Source organism: Lonchura striata, chromosome 13, assembly GCF_046129695.1.
Source record: "Lonchura striata isolate bLonStr1 chromosome 13, bLonStr1.mat, whole genome shotgun sequence".
NCBI classification, from domain to species: Eukaryota; Metazoa; Chordata; class Aves; order Passeriformes; family Estrildidae; genus Lonchura; species Lonchura striata.
The window spans coordinates 21462056-21475417 of record NC_134615.1 but is presented as its reverse complement, the minus strand read 5'-3'; the positions used below and the strand labels follow the sequence as shown (position 1 = coordinate 21475417).

General features: G+C 52.5%; 1 protein-coding gene across 1 annotated transcript; it reads left to right on the top strand.

The window, feature by feature from the left end:
• Positions 1–1656: 1656 nt before the first annotated feature.
• On the top strand, positions 1657–11437 carry IRF8 (interferon regulatory factor 8). The gene is made up of 9 exons (XM_021537941.2): positions 1657–1799; positions 3347–3521; positions 4931–5114; positions 5973–6061; positions 7191–7302; positions 7567–7614; positions 8281–8667; positions 9222–9337; positions 10257–11437. The coding sequence occupies exons 2-9, from the start codon at positions 3348–3350 to the stop codon at positions 10425–10427; spliced, it is 1281 nt and encodes a 426-aa protein (XP_021393616.1). The 5' UTR covers positions 1657–1799; position 3347; the 3' UTR covers positions 10428–11437.
• Positions 11438–13362: the final 1925 nt, after the last annotated feature.

Sequence of the window (13362 nt, the reverse complement as noted above, 5' to 3'; positions counted from 1 at the left end):
GGAACTGGGAACCCCCTGGACTAAACTGGGATTGGGCATGGACCAGTCTGGGACTGGGGAAAGTGGCCTGGGACTGGGAATGGGCTGGGCTGGGCCTGGGGACACTGATCTGAGACTGGGAAGGATGATTTGGGGCTGGGAAAACTGATTTGGGATTGGGGGAACTGATTTGGGATTGGGGAAACTGATTTGGGACTGGGGAAACTCGTCTGGGACTGGGGAAACTGGTCTGGGACTAGGGAGACTGGTCTGGGACTGGGGAAACTGGTCTGGGACTGGGGAAACTGATTTGGGATTGGAGAAACTGATTTGGGACTGGGGAAACTGATTTGAAACTGGGGTGACTGGTCTGGGACTGGGAGACTGGTATGGAATTGGGGAGGTTTGTTTGGGAATATACTGTTTATGGACTGGGGATGGATTGGTCTTGGACTGGGAATACTGGTCTGAGACTGGGAAGGCTGATTTGGAATTGGGGATAGAATGACCTGGGATAACTGGAGAATGACCAGTCTGGGACTGGGGAAACTGATTTGGGATTGGGGGAACTGATTGGGGATTGGGGAAATTGATTCGAGATTGGGGAAACTGATTGGAGATTGGGGAAACTGATTCGGGATTGGGGAACTGATTTGGGATTGGGGAAATTGATTCGGGATTGGGGGAACTGATTCGGGATTGGGGGAATTGATTTGGGATTGGGGAAACTGATTCGGGATTGGGGGAATTGATTCGGGATTGGGGGAATTGATTGGAGATTGGGGAAACTGATTCGGGATTGGGGAAATTGATTCGGGATTGGGGAACTGATTTGGGATTGGGGAAATTGATTCGGGATTGGGGGAACTGATTCGGGATTGGGGGAACTGATTGGAGATTGGGGAAACTGATTCGGGATTGGGGAAACTGATTCGGGATTGGGGGAACTGATTCAAGATTGGGGAAACTGATTCGGGATTGGGGAAACTGATTCGGGATTGGGGAACTGATTTGGGATTGGGGGAATTGATTGGGGATTGGGGAAACTGATCTGGGACTGGGAGACTGGTCTGGGACTACATTGATCTGGGACTGTGGAGATTTATTTGGGCATATACTGATCATGGGCTGGGGATGGATTGGTCTGGGACTGGGGAATTAGTCTGGGATGGGGGAATTGGTCTGAGATGGGGATGGGCTGACCTGGGATTGGGCTGACCTGGGACTGGTGAGGGACCAGTCTGGCCCTGGCACTGCTCTGGCACTGGGGAACCGGGCTGGAACTGGGACTGGGGATGGGCTGACCTGGCACTGCTCTGGCACTGGGGAACTGGGCTGGAACTGGGACTGGATCACTCGGGACCGGCCCGGGACAGACCCGGGATAGGGGCGGGCTGGCCACGCCCCCTCCCGCCCAGGCCACGCCCCCGGGTCAGGCCCCGCCCCCGGGTCAGCTGATTTCGGGGAAAGCCGCGCTTTAAGAGAAACTGCGGCGCGCGCCCCGCCGGGACGCTCCTCATTGGCCAGCTCCGCGCGGCCCCGCCTCCTCATTGGGTAGGGCGGGAGAGGGGAGGAGCCGGTGATTGGCGGAGCTTAGAGAGGGCGTGGTGGTGGGCGTGGCCACGCAATATCGCTGCTTTATAAGGTGAGCGCGGGGAAACGGCGGGCGCGGCACCGGGAGCGCGGAAAGGGGAGCGGAGCAGGGAGGGGAACCGGTACCGGGACAGGCACCGGGAGCGGCCGGGAAACGGGGAACAGGCACCGGGAGCGGCCGGGAAACGGGGAACAGGCACCTGGAGCAGCCGGGAAACAGGGATCAGGTACCGGCATCCTCCGGGGAGGGCAGGAAAAGGGACCGGCCCCGGGACTGGCCGGGGAGCAGGGAACAGGTACCGGCATCCTCCGGGGAGGGCAGGAACCGGCCGGGAAACAGGCACCGGGAGCAGCCAGGGGAACAGGTACCGGCATCCTCCAGGGGAGGGTAGGAACAGGTACCGGCACCGGGAGCGGTCGGGGAGCAGGTACCGGGACCGGCCGGGGAACACGGGAACGGCAGCGGCCAGGGAACAGGGAACAGGTACCGGCATCCTCCCGGGAGGGCAGGAACAGGGACCGGCACCGGGAGCGGCCGGGGAGCAGGGAACAGGTACCGGTATCCTCCGGGCGAGGTCAGGGACCGGCCGGGGGACAGGTACCGGCACCGGTATCCCCCGGAGGAGGGCAGGGACCGGCCGCAGGATCTCGTCCTGTACCGGCATCCCCTGTGAGAGGATACCGGCAAGGCACCGGCAGCGAGCGGCGGAAAGGCGGGGGCAGGTCCCGAGCTCTCCCGGGAAGGGATGCGGGAAGTCCCCGTCGTGTGGTCCCCGAGCCCGGGATGGGCGGGGGGCAGCCGCGGGGCTCCTTGATGTGTCCCGAGCGTGTGATTCCCTCTCGGGGAGGGAGATGGAGCTCCGGCCTCTGGCGGTGTTGGGAAGGAGCTTTCTAGAAGAAGAAGCGTCCTGTTTCTGCGGGATTTCTCAGTTTTGGCATCACTCAGTTGGGTGCTGGAGTCCCCGGAGAAACTGCGTGTGCCCCCGTTCCTCCAGGGATGGGCTGTGGCATATCCTTTGGGACACCCAGCTGGCACGCAGAGCTGTGCCCTCTGTGGTGCTTTGGCCATCCCTAAAAACCAGGGCTTGAGCAGCCAGGGCTGTCTAGAAGGGATGGAATTTGGTGGAGCTGGTGGGAGCCCATGGCAAAGCAGGCACCACTGGTTCTCAGGTTGTGCTGGGAGCATCCTTGTTTTCCACCCAAAATTCTTCCAGTGGGGCAGTAAATAACAAATGAACAAGGGAGAGGCAGTCCTGTAAAATGCAGAGCCCAAAATGCCTGGGAAGTTGATTCAGGAGCTGCTGGTCCCCCAGCATGGCCTGCCCGGTGTCACTTGCTCAGGTGACAGCAGAGCTGGGGGCTTGAATCCCCATCCATCCCTCTGCTTCCTCTGTGATTTATCCTGCAGCAAAATAGGAATGAGCAGAGCACTGAGTCAGCTTCTTTTGGGAGAGGAACTTTGGTAGAGTTTGTAGTAACTCAGAAGGAAATTGCCTTGATTTTTAAATTTTTTATTTTTTTTATTTTAGAAGAAGCAGGGGGTAGGGTGGAGATGTGGGGTGGAGATGTTCTGATCTCAGAATTATGGAAGCGTGGGATCCCAGAAGGGTTTGGGCTGGAAGGGACGCTAAAGATAATCTCATTCCACGGGCAGACATTGGCACGGGGGGCTTCCAAAAGCTGCAGGCGCCAGCTGAGCTGGGGGAAAACCATCCCAAATCTCTGTGCTGGGATGGAAATGGGAGAGCTGACGGGGTTTGGATGATCCCTGCAGGATGTGTGACCGCAACGGCGGGCGGCGGCTGCGGCAGTGGCTGATCGAGCAGATCGACAGCGAGCTCTACGCAGGGCTGGTGTGGGAGAACGAGGAGAAGTCCATGTTCCGCATCCCCTGGAAGCACGCCGGCAAGCAGGACTACAACCAGGAGGTGGACGCTTCCATCTTCAAGGTAGGGACGGCTTGGTGATGCCTTCTCTTGGTGCTGTTGGTTTTGTTTGTGCCGCGCTCTCGCTGGGTTTTACGGCTTTGAACCTTGCAGGAGATGCTGCACTTGGTCTCCCAGGGTGGTTTTTCTTTTTTTTTTTTTTCCTTTTTTTTTTTGGGATAATTTATTCCTTTTTATCAAAAATTAGGACCAGTTTTAGGTTTTCTCCTGTGTCGTGAGGAGCGGCTTTTGACCTCCTTTAAACTTCTTATCAGCTGCTCTTGATGATTTATTCCTTTTTATCAAAAATTAGGACCAGTTTTAGGTTTGTTTTCAGCATGTTTGAATTCAGGTGTGATGTGAGAAGCAGCTTTTGACCTGCTCTAAACTTCTCATCAGCTTCTCTTGATTTATTAATTTTTATTAAAAATTAGGACCAGTTTTAGGTTTCAGGACTCAAACAGGATGAATCCTGTTTGTGAGAAGCAGGTGTGATGTGAGAAGTGGCTTTTGACCTGCTCTAAAGTTCTTATCAGCTCTTGATGATTTATTCCTTCTTATCGAAAATTAGGACCAGTTTTAGGTTTGTTTTCATCCTGTTTGAATCCAGGTGTGATGTGAGAAGCAGCTTTTGACCTGCTCTAAACTTCTCATCAACTTCTCTTGATAAAATGCTGGATTTATATTAAAAAAACTAAAGATTTTGTACGTAGGCAGGAAGGATTTCACTGAAGGGTGGGGTTCCAGTTTTGGAAAAGGGAAAATTCTATCCTGAAGCAAAATGTTCAGGTCTTCTCCAGGAATTCCCTTCTCTCTGACCCCACTTCCAAGTATCTGTACTGGTGAAGGAGTTAATTTCAGTAAGAAATTACTGAATGGTTTGGGAGCACTGAGTTCTGAGGATAGCCTTGAAATATCTATAAAAGAAATCAATATGTATATTTTAAAAAATATGTGACATTTTTCATTCTTCCTTCAGTGGTAAAATACATTGTCCTACAAAAAGCACAAATTAAGTTCTGATCTTGGGAAGACCTATTTATTTATTTATTAACTTATCAGCCAGGAGCTGAAAAATGAGGTTTATCTTGATTTTTAATTGAGCAGATATTCCTTGTGCTCCCAGCATCTCCTGACCCGTAGGTGCAGAAGTGAAGTCACGGGTGATGATTTTGCCCTCTGCTTTTTGAAAAACCTGGCTTTTAAAAGCCTTTTTTTTGCATTTCTGAGGCAGGCAGTGCTGCTCTGCACCCCAAAACCCCCCCCAGGTGTGGTGGCTGTGCAGTCTAGGAGTGAAACAGCAAATCCCCAAGAGATGCTTGAGAAGGGGTGCAAGATGCAAAATGTGCCACCCCAGCTCTTCCTCCCTGAGAGGTTTTGTAGGGCTCACAGGGAGGATTTTGTGAGGGTTTTTTGTTCATTCTTTGCTTTAGGCTTGGGCTGTTTTCAAAGGCAAGTTCAAGGAAGGCGACAAAGCGGAGCCGGCCACGTGGAAGACGCGGCTTCGCTGCGCCCTGAACAAGAGCCCCGACTTTGAGGAGGTGACAGACAGGTCCCAGCTGGACATCTCCGAGCCCTACAAGGTCTACAGGATCGTGCCAGAGGAGGAGCAGAAGTGTGAGTTGCCCAGGAGAGGACTGAGCCCTGCACCTGAGCGAGCTGTCCTGGCTGCAGCCTCCTGGGAGCTCCCATTCCCTAAGGATGTTGTAGGGGAAAATTCCACTTTCCCTGCCTGGGGGAGGGACATGAGCCTCAACCTTTTTTTCCTCCCAACCCCTCTGTGAGGATGGTGGGGAGCTGCAATAAATCCCTTTTCTTGCTTGAGGATGGTGGGGAGCTGCAATAAATCCCTTTTCTTGCTGGAGGAGCAATAATTTTGCAGAGAGCTGCCCTGGTGTCCGGTGTGGCTCAGCTCACACTAACTCTATTTGTGGTTAGGGGAGGCTGTGTGCTTTGTCCTTTTTAAGTTAAAAACTTACAAAAAAACCAAAAAAAGAATGAGTTTTGCAGTCAGGAAATCTGCCTTTAGCATCTCTGTCCCCTCCAGCCCGTTCACACAGGGGCTGTGCTGCCACTATGCAAATGGCACTGCAGGTTCCCACCAGCAGCAGCACTGCACTGGGGAAGGCTGGTGGAAAAAAGAGAAGCAGCAGCCCCAGCCCCAGTCTCTGGGGTGCTCAAAAAAACCCCAAACTCTCTCCTCTGCTCCAGCTCTTTCTCTGTCACCAGGCAGGCTTTTGATTTTTCTTGCTGCTGGTCCCTGCGCTGGGGGGAAAAATGAGTTGTAAAGTGATTTTTTACCCCAAACAAGCAGCTCTGGAGGGGCTGTGAGCTTCTCCAAGGTGCTGTTACATGGCTCTGCTGTGGTTCCTGCTTTCCTGACTTTCACTGGGTGAAAGGTTTCCAAAACCCTTCCAGAGGAGCTGTGCTTGGCACGTGTGGCTGTGCTGACTGCAGCCCCACCTCTCCCTCCAGGCAAAGCAGGGGTTGCCAACGGGAGCAGCCTGGCTGATGTCAGCGACATGGACTGCAGCTCCTCTGCCATCGAGGACCTCATCAAAGAGGTGAGGGTCTGGTTTGGGACAGCACTGCCCAAATTTCGTCTGCAAAGCTGCAGCGTTGGGTTTGCAGCTTGTTCAGGTGGTGTGGGAACTCAAAATGTCCCTCAGACATTTTTGGATGTTTCGGGTCGGAAGCATTTGAGACCCTGGCAGGCAGCTGGAAACAGCTGTGATTTTGGGTTTGAACCATGGTATGATTTACCAACCTTGCAGGAAGAACATGAAGTCACAAAAGTTTAGATATTATAGTAGAAGTAGCCACAAAGTAGAGGGAAGAATTTTTGAGTGCTGTACAGGGGGGTTTTGGTTTTGTACATGAGGGTCAGAGGTTTTAAGATGGAGGGATCTGGGCCTGCCCTGTCCTCCCTCTTTCTCCTTCCTCACCTCCATGTTCTTGGTGATGTTGGCACTCACAGATTGGTTTAGAGTAGAAAATCACCATTTAATATAGGTAATAGGCATGGGGAAAACTGCAACCATGTAACACGTAATGTACCATATAAAAGATAGAAAAGCACCATTTAATATAGGTAATAGGCATTGGGGAAAAAAACTGTAAACCCTGTGAGACGGAGTGAAAATTTAACACGGTAGAAATCCATTGAAATTTAAGTAAAATGTACCACTTGAAACTTGCTAAATATATTGCTTAGTCTAGTAACTACGACACTAACACAACTACCCCAGCTAAAGAAAAAGAATACAAATTTCCACACTAAAAAAATAAGATAAGAAAGGCTCCTCAGACCTTGAAACAGACAGGGCAAAGTAACCCAGGAGTTCTTTCTATACTTTCTGACAAAAACTGAGTACAAGTGTAACTAACTAGAAGTGTAATGTGAAATCAGCAGAATGAATATGCATTAACCTATTAGAAAATTCTATACATATAGAAATTAGTAAGAGCAATAAAAAAAATTTAAAATGCTCAAAAGTACACATGCTCATTAAAAAACAGTAAGTCCCAAGCTACATCCAAAACACTGTAAATAAACATAACTATTCCCTACAAATCTTTGTTAGAATTGTAGAGTTTAATTTTTCATCCACGTTTCACCTGAGTGAGGCTTCAAGTTTCACTCTTGCTGGAGGCATCAGAGCTGCTCTGATCCTGGTGTCTGCTGTCCCCCAGCCCTCCTGTGTGGATGAATACCTGGGCATCATCAAGAGGAGCCCCTCGCCCCCCCAGGAGACCTGCAGGAACCCCCCAATCCCCGACTGGTGGGTGCAGCAGCCCAGCCCTGGTAAGCAGCCAGCAGCTTGTGTGGTATTTGGGAGATTTTTTTGGGGCAGGAAAAATCTTCCTGTGCGGGGATACGGAATGGGGAGCAGTTTATTTTGTCTTCCTCATTATGAATGTTGGAAGCACCCATCAAGAAATGCAGCTGGGAGCTTTTTGCTGGCATTTCCCATGTTGGGGGTGGGATAGAAAATGGAGGGGTTGGTGGGGGGAGCTGGGGGATTGGGATTTGGGAATTCAGGCTCAGCTTGGCTTTCTGTGCCCGCAGCGTTGCCCCTGATGAGTGGATACTCCAGCTACGAGCAGTATCACTCAGGTAAGGCACCTCACCTGGCCACCAGGTGCTCCTCTCCGGTGCTGGTGGCAGGAGGTGGCTCTGGCTCTGTCCCCCACCTTTAAGCGTGCATAGCTTTGGGTTTAGGAGGTGCTGCACCCTCCTGATGATCCACATCTCCATGCTGGGATGAATCCTGGGTGCCATGGGGGCAAAGAGCAGCAGTTGCTTGGGATGGTGGGATCAGGCAGCCTTTGGAATGGGGGATCTGCCCATGGCATGGGGAGGGTGTGGAGCAAAGTCAGGAGGAAGAAGTTCAATATATTTCACAGCCACAAACTAAACCACCAGAAGTTCCACCTCAACACAAGGAAAAACTTCCCATGGAGGTTGTCAGAGTGTTGGAACAGCTGCCCAGGGAGTTGTGGAACGTTCAGAGAGGAATTCCTGGAACAAACCCCACCTGGATTTGTTCCTGTGTCACCTGCTCCAGGTGACCCTGCCTGGGCAGGGGGCTTGACTGGCCCAGACGTCCCTTCCAACCCCAACCATTCCACAATCCTGTAAATACTGGGAGCTGTCCCTTGCTGGCCAGCCCTGGAGATGTCCCTCCACCAAGAGAGAATCGCTCCCAGGAGATTTGGGGACGTGGGCAGGGCAGCGAGGAGCAGGTTGGTCCTTTCCTGATGCACTTCCATCGCCTCCCAGGTTACTCCCAGATGGTGATCAGCTTCTACTACAGCGGGAGGCTGGTGGGCCACGTCAGCACCTCGTGCTCCGAGGGCTGCAGGATCTCCCTGGGGCAGCCCTCGGGCCACGGGGAGAAGCTCTACGCCCCCGATGCCCTGGAGCACGTCCGGTTCCCCTCAGCCGACGCCATCCAGAACGACCGGCAGAAGCAGATCACCAGGAAGCTCTTCGGGCACCTGGAGAGGGGTGTCCTCCTGCACAGCAACAAGCAGGGCATCTTCATCAAGAGGCTGTGCCAGGGCAGGGTCTTCTGGAGTGGCAACACCATGGCCTACAAGGACAGGCCCAACAAACTGGACCGGGAGGAGGTGGTGAAGATCTTTGACACCAACTTGTTCTTCCGAGGTTTGTGAGGGGCCTCCTGGTTTCTTTGGTGTTGGGGTTTCTGCTCTTGCCTGTGGGGAAATAAATCCCTGTGCTGGTTGGTTGTCCACCAGCAGATGTGGTGGACAAGGCTGGGTGGCAGCAGTTTGGGGTGGGGAAACCTTCAGGAGGGTGGAGGAGAGGATGGGAGAACAGGGATTTGACTCTGGCCAGAAGCTCCCTGGAAAAGTTGAGGTAATTCTGGGATCCTAAAGCCTTGGGACCATGCACAGAGGGTTTCTGGAGCTTGAACCCGGCGTGAGACCCCCTTGGGCCCTGTGGTGGGGTCGGAAGGGTGGAGCCCTTTTTCCTTGCAGCACTCTGAATCCCTCGCTGCTGCATTCCCAAGGAGGAGCAGGTGACACCACCAGGCCTGGGAAAGGACAATGTGGCGTTTGGGATCACGTGGCAAATCCCAAAGCTGGAGGCTTTGCTTGAGCCCACGGCTTCCTTGTGGGGTGTTTGATGGCAGGGCCGTGTAACAAAGGCTGGCAGCCTCTGGAGGGCAAATCCCAAGTTTTCCTTTGTCCTTGCAGAGCTGCAGCAGTACTACAACAACCAGGGCCGCTTCCCAGACAGCAGGGTCATGCTGTGCTTCGGGGAGGAGTTCCCAGATGCTGTGCCACTGAGGTGTAAACTCATCCTTGTCCAGGTACGGAGGGCTGCCAGGAAAAGGGACCCAGACAGGGTGGGAATTCTGCCAGCAGAGCTCCACGCCCTGCAGCCACGGGGCATTTGGGTGCCTGGATTGGGGTGGAAATGTGGTGCTTTTCCACAGCCTCCTGAGAGCTGCTTGGGCTGCTGATGGTCAGATTCCTGGAGCTGGGTTGGCAAATGAAACTCCCCAATGGCACGAGTTTTGTGAGCTGCAGGGAAGTGTTTCCTACCTCTGATCCTGCATTGGCGTTGGGACTTGTGCCTTTTCCTGTGGGAAATGGGGAAGTAAATCCCTGGACTGGTGGATTTCAGATCCGTCAGTGATGTGGGCAGCAGCTGTGATTGGCAGCAGTGGGGTTGGGAGATCTTAGGAGGGTGAAGAAGGGGATGGGATGTGGGGTCAGCCCTCGTGGCTCTGGTCAGAGTCTCCTTGGAGAAGCTGCAGCAGCTGTAGGGTTGAAAAGGCTCAGGACAGGGGTTTCTGGAGCCTCTTGGGATGTGACAGGGAGGGCACAGGGAGGCTGTGGCATCCCCTCTCGAGCAAGCAGAGACCCACCAGGTCTGTGAGGTCCTGTGGGGATTTTACAAGACCAGAGATGGTCCTGTGCCTCCTGCACAACTCCTGACCTCATCACCTCCTGTTGTCTGGGATGTCTGCCCCAGCAGATCACTCTGGATGTGCTGGGACATCCCCCAGCCTGTCCTTGCACCTCAATATCCCTGCTGGCAGGAGCTCCTGGGGCTGCTCCTTTATTTCCTGGAGGTGCTTGTGGAGCCAGACCTGCTGTGCTGGCAGGACCTGCCCCGCTGTGCTCTGCTGTGTGCCCCCCACCCCATCTCCACTGGATGGAGCAGCAGGAGATGCCAAAGCGAACACTCCTCACTCAATCCCTGACCTTTTTCCTTTGCCCCAGGTGGAGCAGCTGTACCTGAGGCAGGTGGTGGACGAGGCTGGGAAGAGCTGCAGCTCCAGCCCCATGCTGCCCGTGGCTGAGGAGCCCCAGCACGAGCAGGGCTACCGGATCTTCCAGGACGTCTGCACAACACGGCCGCTCTTCCGAGAGAACCAGCAGATCGCAGTCTGAGCCCTGCCCCCCTCCCAGCCTGCTGGCCTGGGCTCATCCACACCCACATTAATCCCATCAGTGCCCAAGTGTCCTAAAATGCGACACTCAAAAGAGTCCTTTAGTTTTTTTTCTTATTTTTTTTTACTTTTGGAAAGTTGGGTTTTGTTCTTTGCCGTTTCCAGTCTGTAGAAATCCAGAGGTGGAAATTGCCGTGAGCAAACGGGTTGGATGTTCAGTGTTTGTCCTGTAAATGATTTATGATGATAAAAGTGACTTTTTTAGTCCCAGGACTGTCTAGAGCATCCAAGCTGTGCAGGAAGGTCAGGGCTGGCTTTGCTTTGTGTTGCCTTTGTTAATGGCCAGTCAGGCAGAACCAAAAATCAACAGCTGTAACCACCTGCCCCAACATTCTGCAACTCAGACCTTGCTGAGAGCAGCAATTTGATAAGAGTTGACTTTTGGAAAAGCCTTAGAATGCTCAAATTTAGGAAATTATATCCAGGAATCAGCTTTCCCCCTTCAAAGACTCCTGCTGGTGAAAGGCAGGATGTGCCTCCCAAAGAGAACTCCTGAGATCTCTCTTTATTTTTGCTGTGAGATTTATGTGTTTCTCTTTCACACCAAAGTGGATTGAAATTTGGAAACTGATGCAGAGATTCTATATGCAAATACTGACTATGAAAACTTGGGAATCTTAATTTTTCCTGACCAGAGCCAGAGTTTCTATAAATATATAGAATTTTAATTTTTCAAGATTGCAGCATAGTGTGAATAGCTTGGCTTCACCCTCCCAAACACACGTGTGGGGCTCTCCCAAGCGTGTCCAGGCAGCGTCATCCATGTGTAAATCCTCATTTTCACAGCCTCTGTGTGTGCCCCCAGCTCTGGGGAGCTGCTGGTGCCTCCCAAAGCAGGACTGCACGTGTGTGCGTGCCACCAAAGCTGCCTATTTATTGTATGCCTGAGATTTATTAATTTTTTTGGGTAAATTTTTATATCTCCCTGCAATTAAAGTGCTATATTTTGTATTCCTCTTGCAATGTGGTTTTTGGGTGCAAGGAGTGGGGTCTCGGAGCTGCTGGGAGGAGTCTGGGACCTTTGCCTTGCCCCTAATTTGGTTTTGGTGGTGGGGTCTGTGTTAAGCCTCACTCATCTCCTTCCTCTTCCTGGACTTCCTGGATTCATCTCCAGGCAGGAAAAAAAGGAGTCAAAATGCTGTAATGCAATGGAGGGAGGGAAATGGGGTCACTTGGAGCCCCCCCATTCCAGGGAGGAGGAAGATGTGTCCCTGCTCATCTGCCACAGCCCTGAGCTGCGTGTGACGCTCCAAGGCCATGGGGTGGGGGCAGTTTTTTATGGCTGTGTCCAAGAACTTCCTCTTTGCCTTTTCCCATGGGAAAGGGGAGTGTTTCCCCACTGTCCTGTCGTGGTGCAATCCCAGCTGGCAGCCGGGTGCCTCCCTCATTCCATGTGACCCCTTCATAGGAGGGGAATTGCAAAGAAAAGCTTTGTGGATTGACATCAGTTTAATATTTGGAAGAAAATTCTTGGGGAAGAAATTCTTCCCCGCGAGGGAGGTGAGACCCAGAAAAGCCCTGGATCCCTGGAAATACTCAAGGCAAAGTTTGAAGGTGCTTGGAGCAGTCTGGGACAGTGGAAGGTGTCCCTGCCCATGGCAAGGGGTGGGATGAGATGAGTTTTAAGGTCCCTTCCAGCACAAACCATTCAGGGATTCCAATTATAAAAATATCAAGTATAGCAATTGCAATGAAAGGGAAAGAGGAGTAAAAGTGAAGGGAAGCAGGTGAGGCACAATACTACTGAGAGGAAAATGAACTTTATCCCAGCACAAACCAGGACACTTCTCCATCCAGATTTCTCAGGGTTCTGGTCTAGGGGGGTGCCCTGAGATGGGAGAACTTGAGCTTTGTGATCAAGAATGAGGATTGAGGGAATTCCTCCATCCTTGGCCCAGCCCTGGTGGTGGGATGCTCATGGTGCTGTCTGTGCCCTTGTGCACATCCTCTGCAGGAATTTCAGTGCTTGGATTCCGTGCTTGTGGGGAGAACTGGCTGCACACCACAATTTAGAATGCACCAAGATCCTAAAGGCAAAGGAGACCCCAACTCCTGTAAGCTCCTGTGGGATCTGTGCCACTGGGGTGGGGATGGCAGCTGTGGGTGCTCTGTGAGCACTGCTCAGCCTTTCTCTGCTCTTCCTGAGCAGCCCACGGCTTTAATCCTGCTCCAGCCCTCGCTGCTCCCTCAGAGGGTGAGGAAGCTTCACCTCCTGTGATGCCTTGTGAAAGCTGAGCTAAAGAATAAAGCAGGGATTTATTAAAGGATCTCCTCCATGGATCCACCCTGGGCATCACCAGAGCCCAGCCAGGGCTGCACCCAAATGAACCAAAACGGTCCCAAAATGAATACAAGGTGAACCAAAACGGTCCCAAAATGAATCCAAGGTGAACCAAAACGGTCCCAAAATGAATCCAAGGTGAACCAGAATGGTCCCAAAATGAACCCAAGGTGAACCAAAACGGTCCCAAAATGAACCCAAGGTGAACCAAAATGGTCCCAAAAGGAACCCAAGGTGAACCAAAACGCTCCCAAAATGCCCGAGCGCTCCCGGGGCTCTCCCTGGGATCAGCTCTGCTCCATTGGCACCTTGGAGTTCATTGTCCCATTCCAGCTCCAGCCCATCAGTCCCATCCTGCTTGTTTTTCTCTCTCCAGCCCACGCTGTTTGTGCTCCTGGGCTGAGGTTTGGATCATTTGTCCTTGGTGCCCAGCTGGAGCAGGAATTGTTTTGTCTCCCTGCTCTGTGCACAGAGCTCAGCATCCCCTCGTGTGACGCTCAAAACTGCACTCTAAAGCAGCACAGAATGTGAAAAATAGAAAAGCCAAACCTGAGGCATCACCTGAGGGCCTGGCAGGGTGGAGGTGGGAGCGAGG

Excerpts from the sequence above, each read along its gene's own strand:
- IRF8 (XM_021537941.2), top strand. The coding sequence starts at position 3,348 with ATGTGTGACCGCAACGGCGGGCGGCGGCTGCGGCAGTGGCTGATCGAG. Across the intron at positions 5,115-5,972 it reads GCCAGAGGAGGAGCAGAAGT|GCAAAGCAGGGGTTGCCAAC; the intron begins GTGAGTTGCCCA and ends CTCTCCCTCCAG. Across the intron at positions 7,303-7,566 it reads GGTGCAGCAGCCCAGCCCTG|CGTTGCCCCTGATGAGTGGA; the intron begins GTAAGCAGCCAG and ends CTGTGCCCGCAG.